Raw genomic sequence first — 13,693 nt, 5'->3', positions numbered from 1 at the left:
AACCCAAGGCCTAGACAAGGTTAGCCGAGACCCAGGCCCAGGCTCAGACTCATGCGAGCCGAGGCTCAGGACCAGGCGAGTCGAGCCGAGGCCCAGGTCCAGGCCTAGACCCAGACCCAGGCCCAGGCAAGGCGAGCCGAGGCCCAGGCCGAGTCCGAGGTCAGGCGATCCGAGGCCCAAGCCCAGGCGAGCCGAGGCCCAGGCCCGGACCGGGGCGAGATGAGACGAGGCCAAGGACTAGGCCCAGGCCTATCAGGCGATCCGAGGCCCAAGCTCAGGCGAGCCGAGGCCCAGGTCCGGATCGGGACGAGGCGAGACGAGGCCAAGGACTAGGCCCAGGCCCACGCCCGGGCACAGTCCCAGCCACAGGCCAAGGCGAGGCGAGCCGAGACACAGGCCCAGCCACAGGCCCAGGCGAGGCGAGCCGAGACACAGGCCCGGGCCCAGGCACAGGTCCAGGCGAGTCGAGGCGAGCAGAGGCCCAGCCCAGGCTTAGGCGATGCAAGCCGAGGACCAGGCCCAGGCCCAGGCGAGGCGAGCCGAGGCTCAATCCTAGCCCAAGGTAAGGCAAGCCTAGGTCCAGGCCCTGGCGAGGCGAGCCGAGGTCCAGGCCCAGGCTCAGGCCCAGGCCTGGCCGAGGCGAGGCGAGCCGAGGCCCAGTCCGAGTCCGAGGTCAGGCGAGCTGAGGCTCAGGCCCAGACCCAGGCGAGGCGAGCCGAGGCCCAGGTCCAGGCACAGGCGAGGCGAGCTGAGGCCCAAGCCCAGGGTGAGGCGAGGACCAAGCACAGGCTCAGGCCCAGGCCCAGGCGAGGCAATCCGATGCCCAAGCCCTCAATCAGGCCAAGGACCAGGCGAGGCGAGACGAGTCCAGGCTCAGGCCCAGGACAAGACGAGCCTAGGACCGGGCGAGTCCATGCGAACCAAGGCCCAGGCCCAGACTCAGGCCCAGGCCCAGGCCCAGGCCCAGGCTCGCCTCTCCTCATCTGGGCTTGGGCCTTGGCCTCGGCTTGCCCCGCTTGGGCTTGGGCCTGGGCCTCGTCTGGGTCTGGGCCTGGGCCTCGCTTCAACTCGCCTGGATTTTTGGTTCGGCTCGCCTCACCTCGCCTGTGCCTGGTATTCGGCTCGTCTCGTATCGGCCTGGGCCTGGACCTCGGCTCACCGCTCCTCGCCTGGGTCTGGGCCCGGGCCTGAGCCTAGGCCGCGGCCCGCCTCGCCTTGTCCTGCGCCTGGGCCTCGACTCGCCTCGGCGTTGGCCTAGGCCTCGGATTCGGCTCGCCTCGGCTCAGACTGGGTTTGGGCCTCGGCTTGCCTCGTCTGAGCATAGGCCTGGGCCTTGGCTCGCCTCGCCTGAGCATGGGCCTGGGCTTTGCCTCGCCTCGACTCGGCCTGGGGGTCTCGGCTCGCTTCGCCTCAGCATGGGCCTGGGCCTCGGCCTGTGCTTGGACCTGGGTCTCGGCCTGAGTCTCGGCATGGGCCTGGGATCGCCTCGCCTCGCCCTGGGCCTTAGCCTAGGGCTCGGCCTGTATTTGGGCCTGGGCCTCGGATCGCCTCAAATCTCCCGGGGCCGCGGCTTTACTCGCCTCGCCTCGGCCTAGGCTTGGGCCTCGGCTCGCATCGCCTCGGACTGGGTTTGGACCTCTGTTCGCCTCGGCTACACCTGGGCCTGTGCCTCGCCTCACCTCACTTTGGCCTTGGCCTCGTGTTTGGATCGCGGCGGATAGGCCTGGGCGCCTGGGCCTCGCCTGGGCCTGGGCCTAGGCATCTGTTCGCCTCGACTCGGATTGTGTTTGGGCGAGGCGAACATCGCCTTGTCCTGGACCTGGGCCTCGGCTCGCCTCACCTCGGCCTGGGTCTGGGCCTCGGCTCGCATCGCCTCGGCCTGGGTTTGGACCTCTGTTCGCCTCGCCTGGGCATGGGACTGGCCCTCGGCTCGCCTCGCCTTGGCCTGTCCTTGGGCCTGGGTCTCGGCTCGCCTCGTCTAGGCCTGGATCTGGGCCTCGGCTCGCCTCGCCCGGGCATGGGCTTTAGCTCGCCTCGCCTGGCCATGTGCCAGGACCTCGGGTCCTTTTGCCTTGGCACTGGCCTGAGCTCGCCTCACCATGTAACTGGGATTGGGCCTCTGCTCGCCTCGCCTCGCTTCCCCTGGATCTGGGCCTGGGTCTTGGCCTCGACTCGCCTCGCCTCGCCTGTGCCTGTGCCTAAGCTTGGGCATAGACCTGGCCCTGGTCCACGGTTTCGCCTCGCCTCGCCTCACCTCGCCTCGCCTGGGCCTGGGCATGGGCCTCAACCTGGGCCTGGGGCTGGGCCTTGCCCTGGGCTTTTGCTTCGGCTCGCCTCGTCTCACCTGGGAATGAGCCTAGGATTCGGTTTGTCTCGTCTCGACCTGGGCCTCGGCTCGCCTCACTTGCCCTGGGCCTGGTTCTGGGCCTCAATTCAGCTCGCCTCGCCTTGCCTGGGCCTGAACTTCGGCTCACATCGCCTTGTCCTGGATCTGGGCCTCGGCTAACATCGCCTCGTACTGAGTTTGGACCTCTTGCTCGCCTTGCCTAGACCAGGGCCTGTGCCTCACCTGGGCCTGGGCCTCGACTTCGGCTCGCCTCACCTCGGCTCGCCTCGCCTCGGGTTGTGTTTGGGCCTGGGCCTCGGCTCGCCTCTCCTCGGCCTGGGCCTCGGCTCGCCTCTCCTCGGTCTGGGCCTGGGCTCGCTTCTCCTCGGCCTGGGCCTGGGCCTGCCCCGCATCGGTCTGGGCCTCGGCTCGTCTCTCCTTGCCTGGGTCTGGGTCTCGGTTCGCGTTTCCTCTCCTGGGCCTGGACCTCCGCTCGCCTCACTTGCCATGGGCCTGGTCCTGGGCCTCGGCTCGGCTCGCCTCGCCTGCGCCAGAACCTCGGCTCGCCTCGCCTTGTCCTGGACCTGGGCCTCGGCTCGCCTCACTTCGGTCTGGGTCTGGGCCTCGGTTCGCCTCGCCTACACCTGGGCCTGTGCCTCACCTCGCCTCATCTGCCAGTAAAATAAAAATTGACAAACTTTCAGGCGAGTATGGTATGGGTTACTGCTATGGGACATTAAAAACATACAAACCTGGCAATAAACTCCGTCCCATAATTTCTCAAATCCCTGCTCCTACGTACAAACTCGCTAAGAAACTGTGCTCCATCCTAACTCCCTACACTCCCACCACCTACAGTCTACAATCCACATCTGATTTCCTAGATATCATCAAGGTGAACTCCGCTAAAGGCAGAATCGCTTCTCTTGATGTGGAAGGGTTATACACTAATATTTCCGTAGATTGCACAATTAATTACATAATCAACAAAGTGTACCACGATGACACCACACCTACATTAGATATCCCAAAACTTATACTACGGGAACTGCTTCAATGCTGTACTAAACAGGTCCCGTTCACTCGCCCCCGCGGGAACAAATATTGTCAAATTGATGGTGTTGCAATGGGATCCCCCCTCAGAATATTGATGGCAAACTTTTTCATGGGCTGCGTAGAAGAAGAAGTATTCACAAAAACAGAAAAGCCAGATATTGTAGATATATTGACGATATCTTCATTAAGACCAAGAATAGCAACGAAGCTGAAAAACTCCGCCACCTACTCTAAGAGACATCTCAACTCACTTTCACTATGGAAGATAGCGTTGACGGAGCTTTACCCTTCCTCGCCCTCTAGTGAAACAAAATGAACATGCTTTTAATACTACGGTGTACACAAAACCCACAAACCCTGGACACTGCCTTAATGGTTCTAGTGAATACCCCCAAAGATATAAGGACTCCACCATCAGTGCCTATATCCGTAGAGCACTAACTCACTGTAGCACATGGAAACAAGTGCATAATGAAATAGAACGTTCTACCCAAGTACTGCTCAATAACGGGTTTAGTGAAAAAGAGATAAGCCACCAAATAAAGAGAATAATGGACGGCTGGCATAAAAACAACAACAATAACCAGAACATAGAGAAAACTAACATCTAATATAAATCTATTTTTTCGTCAGCATATAAAGAAGATGAACGCATAATAAAACAAATTATAAAAAGAAACATCAAACCAGTCAATCCAGAGAAAATACTCAACCTGGTAATTTATTATAAAACCAAGAAAACTAGCCACCTCCTTATTAGAAACAGCCCCCAACAAGAGAAAAGGGAACTTCAGAAATCCCATGTCATCTATAGGTTCACATGTACATAAGGGAACTGTGAAGCCCTCCCATCCACCTATATTGGCATGACGACAATGAGGTTGTCCCGTCGCCTCTTATATCACCTGACATCTGGAGCCCCTAAAAATCACTTACGAGAAGCCCATGACATAACACTATCAAGAGAAAACCTAGTGGAAAACACTGAAATTTTGGATTTATGCACTGGCGATAGACGGCTCCTAATTTTAGAAGCATTATATATTAACGAGTTAAGCCCAGATCAAAATAAACAAGCAGACGACCTTAGAGCCCTCCAAAGCATGAGACAAACCGGTGCAAATCCAAACATGAGACATAACACCACAAACGTAAATATGGGACAAAACGCCACCAGTGCAAACACGAGACAAAGCGCCATAACCACAAGCATGTCACATTCCGCCACAACACGCACCCGGAGGCTCTCCTAGTGCACGTGACATTTCGTTACTGCCCGAAATACCGGGTGACCTCCCCTAGAGTGATTAGCAAGTAAGAACGCCTAGTATAAAACTTAGAACTTTCACTGGACTCATCGGATTAATTCTTATCCTATAAGATAATACATCCCTATAGCTACTGATGAAGGGTCTAGAACCCGAAATCGCGATCTAGCTAATATGACTACATACTGCCAAGTTATAAATTTCCCTTCTAAGGAACATAAATCTATAGTAAGGTATATGGAAAATACCAATAAGAAAATAATTAATGAAAAACTAGCCATCACTTTTAATGATATATCCATTAGAGAAAAACTCCCGCCCAAATACACTGATAATATATATATATATATATATATATATATATATATGTATATACATCTATATATATATACATATATATATATGTATTTATATTTATCTATCTATATATATCTATATTTATGCATACATATATATATATATATGTATTTATATTTATCTATCTATATCTATATTTATGCATATATATATATATATATATATATATATATATATATACAGGGTGTTCCAAAAAATTTGACGTCATTTCGCAGGCCAATAATTTTGGCAATTTTCGTTGAAACGACCTCAAATGTTCACAGCTTGCATAGAAACAGTTCAAGATTTTATGTTTAATGATTGACATTTATCTCTTTTCAGGTTGAGAAATGCCGTTCACTTCAAAAGAAAAGTCATTTTGCGTGTTGGAATATGCTCAAACACAGTCACCCAAGACCGTGCAGCGTGCCTTCTTTGCAAAATTTGCCAAAAAGGCACCAACTAGTAAACAAATTTGGACCTGGCACCAAAAATTTAAAGAGGAAGGCTGCTTATGCAGGGCTAAAGGATCTGGACGGCCATCAACATCGGAAGAGAAGGTCGAGAAAGTTCGTGAAACATTCCTGCGAAGTCCCCGGAAGTCTGTAAGAAGAGCAAGTGTGGAAACCCAGATTCCTCGAACAACAGTTAGGCGCGTTCTGAGGAAACGATTGCAAATGAAACCCTACAGGCTGCAGCTCCTTCAGGCTTTAAAGGAAGATGACAAGCGAAAACGTAAAGAATTCTGCTATGATATGCTAGAGAAACTTGAAGAAGACGAGTTCGATGAGCGTCTAATTTTTAGTGATGAAGCCACGTTTCATACGAATGGCAGAGTCAATAAGCATAATGTTCGCATTTGGGGCGAAGAAAATCCCCATGCCACAATTGAGCACGAGAGGGACTCACCAAAAGTGAATGTGTTCTGCGCCATCTCCAAGAATCAAATTCATGGACCGTTTTTCTTTGAAGGAAATGTGAACGGGGATGTTTATCTGCAAATGCTTCAGAACTGGCTATTTGATCAGCTCATTGAAAATTAACATGAAAGCTTCATTTTTCAACAGGACGGGGCTCCACCTCACTGGAAGCTCACTGTACGGGCCTATCTCAATGAGAATCTGCCAGAGAGATGGATCGGGCGTGGTGGTGAGGAAGACAATTTGCTGCTGAAATGGCCACCACGATCACCACCGTGTGATTTTTTCCTCTGGGGATATGTGAAAGGCCTCATCTATGTCCCCCCTCTTCCTGCTAACGTTGAAGAACTCAAGCAGAGAATCACTGCCGCACTAGAGAATGTTACCAAAGACATGCTGCAGCGTGTTTGGTACGAGTTTGAGTACCGACTTGACGTGCGCAGAGTCACAGGCGGCGCTCATATTGAACATTTGTGAAACTTGTGAAATCGGTCATAGAATCTACAAATCTTTTTTTTTTTCTTTGAAATGTCAACTAATAAAACTTATGATGTTCAACATAAAGTTTGTGCAGTTTCATTGAGATACACTGAGTAGTTTCCTAGATATTGGCATTTAAAATGACGTCAATTTTTTTGGAACACCCTGTATATATATATATATATATATATATATATATATATATATATATATATATATATATATATATATATACATATACTCGTATATAACTCCCATGCCCCAAATATGGTGTATTGGCTGCATGTTTATCCAGCGTTCTTTTATGGTTGGAGTCTAATCTTCACTCAGCTGAATGAATGAATGAATTAATAAAAGAATGATTAAATGAGTTGATATTAAATAAATAAATAAATAAAGTAATGTGGATAGGAGGTAAAGTGAATACGGGCTGAGGGAAATACTTTTATTCCTGACTAGTTTCGCCTGAGTGGCTTCTTCAATAGCTGCAAGAAGAATTCACTTACATTGTCCTTGACATCCCCCAAGAACATGTCAACAATGTGTCTTAGCTTCTCTTAATTTGTTGTTCACTTTCTCAATACATGACGCAAAGGTATTTTGATATTTGGAGATTCGGAAAACAAAATTTATTTAACCAAAGTCGTTTCTACTCAAACGAAATCACAACAGTAGACGAAAATCTACAGAGTGTGAAGCGGGTTATACCTAATAAATTCTCCTTTGTGGTGAACCAAAATGTCCCTCTGTTTTCTGACAGTCTCAGAGAGCCCATCTCGTTCCATTTGATGAAGAGCAGAACGCGGACCAAATAATGATCCCTGTGACACACCACACTTGTCAGGACTAATTTATTATTTTTCCGTGTATTATCATTCCACTTCCACCTCTCATGTCTTGTTTAAGTGTAGCTATATGTATTGCCTTACTAACCTGGTGATTTCAATTTGTGGCTTTTGGTATGTCGTTAAAGATCTTTCATGAGACCAGGACATATGAACGCAGCAGGTCTGCGAATATAAAATAAAATATAAATGAAAATAAAATATGGGAAAGAAACCATCACTAGCCGAACGACCCATACTGAAAATGTCCCCCCCCCCACCTCAAAAAAAGAAGAAAAAATAATTTTGGGTATTAGTCTCGTCCCCCCTCAAAAAAAAAAAAAAAAAAAAAAAAATCGGGTTTTAGCGTCTCCCCCTCAAAAAAGAAGGAAAAAATTATAATTTCGGGTTTTAGCCTCTGCCCCCGCCCCCCCAAAAAAAATCAGAGTTTAGCCTCAGATCCCGTCACATTATCAACTCTCCAATTACCACTCGATCATTTTTTTTTCTACCCAACACAGCTGTATAACAGAAACTTGAAATGTTCAATCTGTCAATATTTACTTCACTTTATGTGCACAAATCCAGCAAATACTGTCAAAAATAACCATAATATATTAAAAAGCAGGTTCCGCTCAAACTGTTCAAAAATATTTCCCTTCCATGCCTCGCCCAACACAGAAATTGAAATATTGTATTCCTCAACATATCATGCAACAAAAAACCCAGATGTATACACCGCTATTAATACATACAAAGATAGAGACAAAATACCAGATAAAGAATTTATGGTATTTAATCACAGTAACCGGGTTCCGTTGCAAAGCCTAGGAGGACAGATGTTTCTGATGATCATGAGGACACATCCTACTTTCACCTTCAAAGCGTGTAGAGGCAACGACGGGCTTGTCATGGCGTTAAAAACTGACGCTTGGACGTCAGTCTCTTTGTCCACGGGTGTGTCGACGCTGAAGTAAATCCGCTCTTTCTCCTGGTTACGGTCGTATATAAACTGGTTAATACTTCCCACGTCGTCATTTGTGGGTGATACTATTGCTCTCTTCTCGAAGTAAGACATGTTGAGATGGTTCTCTTCAAACTCGTCGTAAACTTTAGACACTAACTCCTCTCGTGAGTTTGCCCAAACACCAAAATCCTTCTCAAAGACGATCTCGCCGTCGTTATGGGTGCCGATGGCTAGAAGTTGTTTGGCAAACCTCTTGTTTTTGACGTCATCCTTCTTAAGGCGTACGTTTTCTGTCAACTCCAACTTTGTCAGCCCTTCCCACATGTAACTCGATTTGATGCAGTAAGCCAGTTCTTCTGTCTTCCCTCCGTTTCTTATGACCGGCAGGATTTGTCGGAAGTCTCCTGCGCAGACAAACACCTTGCCTCCCATGAACTTTTCGTTCTCCATGATGTCTCTCAAAGTGATGTCTAAAGACGTCAACATGTTCTTGTTCGCCATTACTACTTCGTCCCAAACTATCAGTCGAGTTTGTTCTAGCAGTCTTGCCATTTCTGTGTTCTTCTTGACGCTACACGCTCTAGTTTCATCGTATTCCATCAAGGGTATCTTGAACATGTTGTGAGCCGTTCTTCCCCCAGAAAGGACGGTTGCTGCAATCCCAGACGAAGCAACAGCTAAAGCGATCTCTCCCTGGGAACGAACAGCATCCAACAACAAATTCAAGACAAAAGACTTCCCGGTGCCTCCTGCAGCGTTGACAAATATGCCGTTATTCTTATAGAGGTATCCCTTTTCCACTCGCTTCATAACAGTTTCGAAAACATTTCGCTGTTTGTCATTCAGAAGCTTAGACTTTTCCTCAACAGACTGTTTCAGCCTCTGCTTGTTGTACGCCTTCTCTCTTCTGATGACATTAGATGACCGTGCACCTCCTCTTGAAGCTGGAAGACCGTACTGTGTGATCGAACCCCCGCCGCAGTTCCACACAAAGTGTTGGATCTCATCCAAGGCGTCCAAATAGATTTCATCGTTGTACTCTGTCAGCTTGGCTTGATGCAAGTAATCGCTGGAAAAGTAGTCTTTGACCTCTTCCCATATGCCGGACTGGTCCTCGAGATCAGAAAAGACCAACATACTTGCATAAGTTTCTCTGAGTTGTTTTCTGTCGTTAGTGTGGTTGATAATGTCCATAATCGTCTCTTTCCAAGTTGCTTCATCACTGAGCAAACCGAGTGCTTTAACGGCTTCTCTAATTGATTCGTACATGACGCCGTCTATGGTACGAAGGTCTTCGAACGACTTTGGCCCCTTTTTATGTGTCAGCAGGAGCCTCAGATAGAACAGTTCTACCGTCTTGGTGGTTACAGCGCGAATGCGACCCAGACTGTATGTACGCCCAACTCGTTCCTCCCATATGGCTTTTTGTGCGTTATAGATGTAATGGAATGGCAACTGGCTGTAGTATAACGTGGCTGCGAACGCGTCCTTCTCACACAACTTGAAAAAGGCGGTTAACTGAGTGTCCCTTTTAACTTTTTGAGAAAGTTGCTCATCTGTCATCTGTTCGTGGTAGAATACTGAATTCTCACCCTCTAAGTGCAAATCCAACGGAAACACCGGTGGGTAAGATTTGTGGATGTCGAATTTGAAAATCTTCCACGTCGCCTCGTTAGAATTGATGTATCTGGCCTCCTGGTAGTTTCTGACTTCGTTCACAGAGTCATCTTCTCCTGAAGTTTTGGTGAACAATATCTTGTCAGAACCTTTATTAACATACTTGGTGACATAAGCTATAGCTTTTATAGAATTTGAGCACTCCACGTTAATGTGTGCGTCGTATTTGAGACAAAGATAGGGGTTATAAGGCACAACCCACGAATTATCTACGGTTACTGTACCGTCCTTCAGTTTGAGTTGAAAAGAGTTACCGCCTTCTCCTACTGAACGCCTAACATACTCCGGGTAACCGTTGTTTCCGAACAATAAGGTGCTTCTGCACGTCTTAGGGAATCCTTTACCACACTGATCGGGTTTCGCGCTCTTCCCATGACAACATATTTGGGACTCGTCGTAACCTTTGCAGGGGCCGTGTATCATACACCATGTAACCGTCTCGTATAGCCTTGACTCCTTCTCCTTATCGGGTATCTCCGCTCTTATTATCTGTGCGACTGTATCCGCTGTCACACGCACTGCCATCCAAAGCAATATGTGAGCATGTGGTAGCCCACGTTTTTGCCACTCTACGCTGTAAAGGTGGGCCTTGACGGCTCCAAAAGCCTTCTTGTGCACCAAATCACCCATCAGACTATCCAACTTCAACTTAAATATCCGACTTACAATATCTGGACGATCACATGCTCGTGCCCCTGGTCCGTCAAGCTTGCTTAATGCTTCTGTGACATCTGCCCATTTAGGGTTCATAGTGAAGGTGATGAAATAGTCGGGTGATCCATAAGCCGTGACATAAGCCAACGCATCCTGCTGGCGCTGCTTCATGTACCTAGGACCTCCTACAAATGTCGGAGGCAACACAATTCGTTGTCCCGTCTTACTTTTTTCAGTCACTTGCAATAGATCGACCCTTTCTTTTCGCATACCGGTGTGGTTGTGTTCCAGAAAGCGTAGACGGCTCGTCTCTATTTTAACGTAGTTGTCAATTATAAACTGTTGGAACAGTCGTCGTCCTTTTACAATGCTCGTGCCCCTGGTCCGTCAAGCTTGCTTAATGCTTCTGTGACATCTGACTATTTAGGGTTCATAGTGAAGGTGATGAAATAGTCGGGTGATCCATAAGCCGTGACATAAGCCAACGCATCCTGCTGGCGCTGCTTCATGTACCTAGGACCTACTTAATATTCACTTCCAGTCTACTGCCACTTTCACCCCTTGTACATCTCATCACCTTACTTTTACCCACATTTATCTTTAGCTTTCTTATATCACATACTCTCCCACACTCTGCCACCAGCTTCCTCAATCTCTCCTCTGACCTTGCCACAAGCGCAGTGTCGTCCGCAAACAACAGCTGGCTCACCTCCCACTTTTCTCCATTTTTTTTAACCATCTCCAATCCCTGACCCACTACCCTAGCATTCACCTTTCGCACCACCCCATCCATGTATAAGTTGAACAGCCAGGGCGACATAACGCATCCTTGACGAAGTCCCATATATATACATATACTCGTATATAACTCCCATGCCCCAGATATGGTGTATTGGCTGCATGTTTACGCAGCCTTCTTTTATGGTTGGAGTCTTATCTTCACTCAGATGAATGAATGAATGAATTAATTAATTAATTAATAAAAGAATGATTAAATGAGTTGATATTAAGTAAATCAATAAAGTAATGTGGCACAATCACTCCTTCATACAGTCTCCTCTTCGCATCCATTCCCAAATGTCTATTCCTCATTACACTCTTTAATCCACCAAGGCATTTACTCGCTTCTCTCAATCTACATTCTACCTCCACCTTCACTCCACCTTTTCCTGCTACACTTGCACCCAAGTATCTAAAAATATTTACTTCCTCCAGTAGCTCTCCCTTAATATTCACTTCCAGTCTACTGCCACTTTCACCCCTTGTACATCTCATCACCTTACTTTTACCCACATTTATCTTTAGCTTTCTTATATCACATACTCTCCCAAACTCTGCCACCAGCTTCCTCAATCTCTCCTCTGACCTTGCCACAAGCGCAGTGTCGTCCGCAAACAACAGCTGGCTCACCTCCCACTTTTCTCCATTTTTTTTAACCATCTCCAATCCCTGACCCACTACCCTAGCATTCACCTCTCGCACCACCCCATCCATGTATAAGTTGAACAGCCAGGGCGACATAACGCATCCTTGACGAAGTCCCATATATACATATACTCGTATATAACTCCCATACCCCAAATATGGTGTATTGGCTGCATGTTTATTCAGTGTTCTTTTATAGTTGGAGTCTAATCTTCACTCAGATGAATGAATGAATGAATGAATGAATGAATTGATAAAAGAATGATTAGATGAGTTGATATTGAGTAAATAAATAAAGTAATGTGCATAGGAGGTAAAGTGAATACGGGCTGAGGGAAATACTTTGATTCCTGACTAGTTTCGCCTGAGTGGTTTCTTCAGAGGAATAGTTTGAAGTCAATTGGGTCAATATATACTTGGACTAAAAAGGGAACGTGGCAATGTGTCACGTTGGCCCCCCACTCGACGTCATCTGTTGGTGTGACGAGTCATCGCAGCAGTGGACCAATTATCCGACCGCTGGTCGTCGCATGGCTGAGCTGTCCGTCTGGATCAGGGGCTCTGTGTATTTTCTTCAAGATGACGAAACGTGTTGTTGCTTTAGCCCCTATAAAATTCCCAGTCCTCTTATTGATGTTATCCTGGATGTTGATGAAAACGGACTCCATCGCATTTCTTTCTTGTCGTGTGATGTTATCCATAAGAATTTTTGCCTTGTCCCATTTCGGTAGATGGCCTCGTTCGTCGACATGTTTTACTATCGCACTGCTAACCCTGTGGTGTCTAATACCTGCTTAGTGTTCTTTTATTCTAGTGTCTAGGCCCCTGCTAGTTTCACCGGTGTATTTCTTACCACATTCACCACACGGGATTTCATATACTACGCTGTTCTTATTTAAGGTTGGGTCTTGTTTCTTTGTTATAAGGTCCTTCACTTTCGTACCTGTAGAAGTCGCAGGACGAATGTTGGAGGACGATAAGATTTTGTCTAGGTCTCTGACGTTTTTATCATTTATATTTCTTCCGCTAAAAATTCGTCACTGCAAATACGAAACGCTCTCAAGGAAAGGCCTATCACCACACCAGTATTTGTCCTCTTATCATGTGCACTGTAGTAATGAATCCTATCCACATTCGTCACAATGTTTACACAAATAAAGCAATGAATGAATTGATAATTTAAGTAATCAATTAATAAACATACACACACACACACACATACACACACACACACACACATATATGTATATATATATATATATATATATATATATATATATATATATATATATATAAATTAATGAATGAATAAAAAATTAATATATACATAAATTATAATAGCATGGTGCTCAATACTATCTCTCTGGTCCGCTATGGTCCTATCTCTCCTGTACAACATCCACAAATCCACCTCTTCGGTGCAATATCACCCACAAAGGATAGAAACACGAGTTACTACCAACAACACTAACCTTGCATGAAATTGGCAGTTACCGACAAAATACTTGATAAAATTGTAGCAAACGAAACATCGTACCAATAAAGATTCCCTCCCTTACACGATGTTCACTCTGAGACGCTAATCTCCCTCTGAGCTCTGAGTATCCCAATCCAAGTTAAAGGATCACGCCAATACGCGCACTGTATTGTGAATTCCTTTATGACACTTGGTCCTAAATCCTGTGTGGTTGTTGGTGTGTGGTTACATTGTCCCTGGGATTTCTAGTTCGCTTCACGCCGGGCCGATTCTTGTCAACTGT

General features: G+C 47.1%; 1 protein-coding gene across 1 annotated transcript; it reads right to left on the bottom strand.

Annotated features, from left to right (window-relative positions):
- Positions 1-3,266: 3,266 nt before the first annotated feature.
- Positions 3,267-10,778, bottom strand: LOC143033713 (uncharacterized). Its single transcript, XM_076199197.1, has 3 exons — positions 8,082-10,778; positions 7,320-7,396; positions 3,267-3,339 (listed from the first exon to the last, which is right to left on the bottom strand). The coding sequence occupies exons 1-3, from the start codon at positions 10,776-10,778 to the stop codon at positions 3,267-3,269; spliced, it is 2,847 nt and encodes a 948-aa protein (XP_076055312.1).
- Positions 10,779-13,693: the final 2,915 nt, after the last annotated feature.

This window comes from Oratosquilla oratoria, chromosome 16, assembly GCF_046742065.1.
Source record: "Oratosquilla oratoria isolate Oo_2021 chromosome 16, ASM4674206v1, whole genome shotgun sequence".
Taxonomy (NCBI): Eukaryota; Metazoa; Arthropoda; class Malacostraca; order Stomatopoda; family Squillidae; genus Oratosquilla; species Oratosquilla oratoria.
This window is presented reverse-complemented; position numbering and strand designations above follow the sequence as displayed.

Coding starts and splice junctions, on each gene's coding strand:
- LOC143033713 (XM_076199197.1), bottom strand. CDS start 10,778: ATGCGAAAAGAAAGGGTCGATCTATTGCAAGTGACTGAAAAAAGTAAG. Junction 7,397..8,081: donor TACACGCTTTGAAGGTGAAA/GTAGGATGTGTC, acceptor TTATATTCGCAG/ACCTGCTGCGTTCATATGTC. Junction 3,340..7,319: donor CCACAAATTGAAATCACCAG/GTTAGTAAGGCA, acceptor TATCTAATGTAG/GTGTGGTGTCATCGTGGTAC.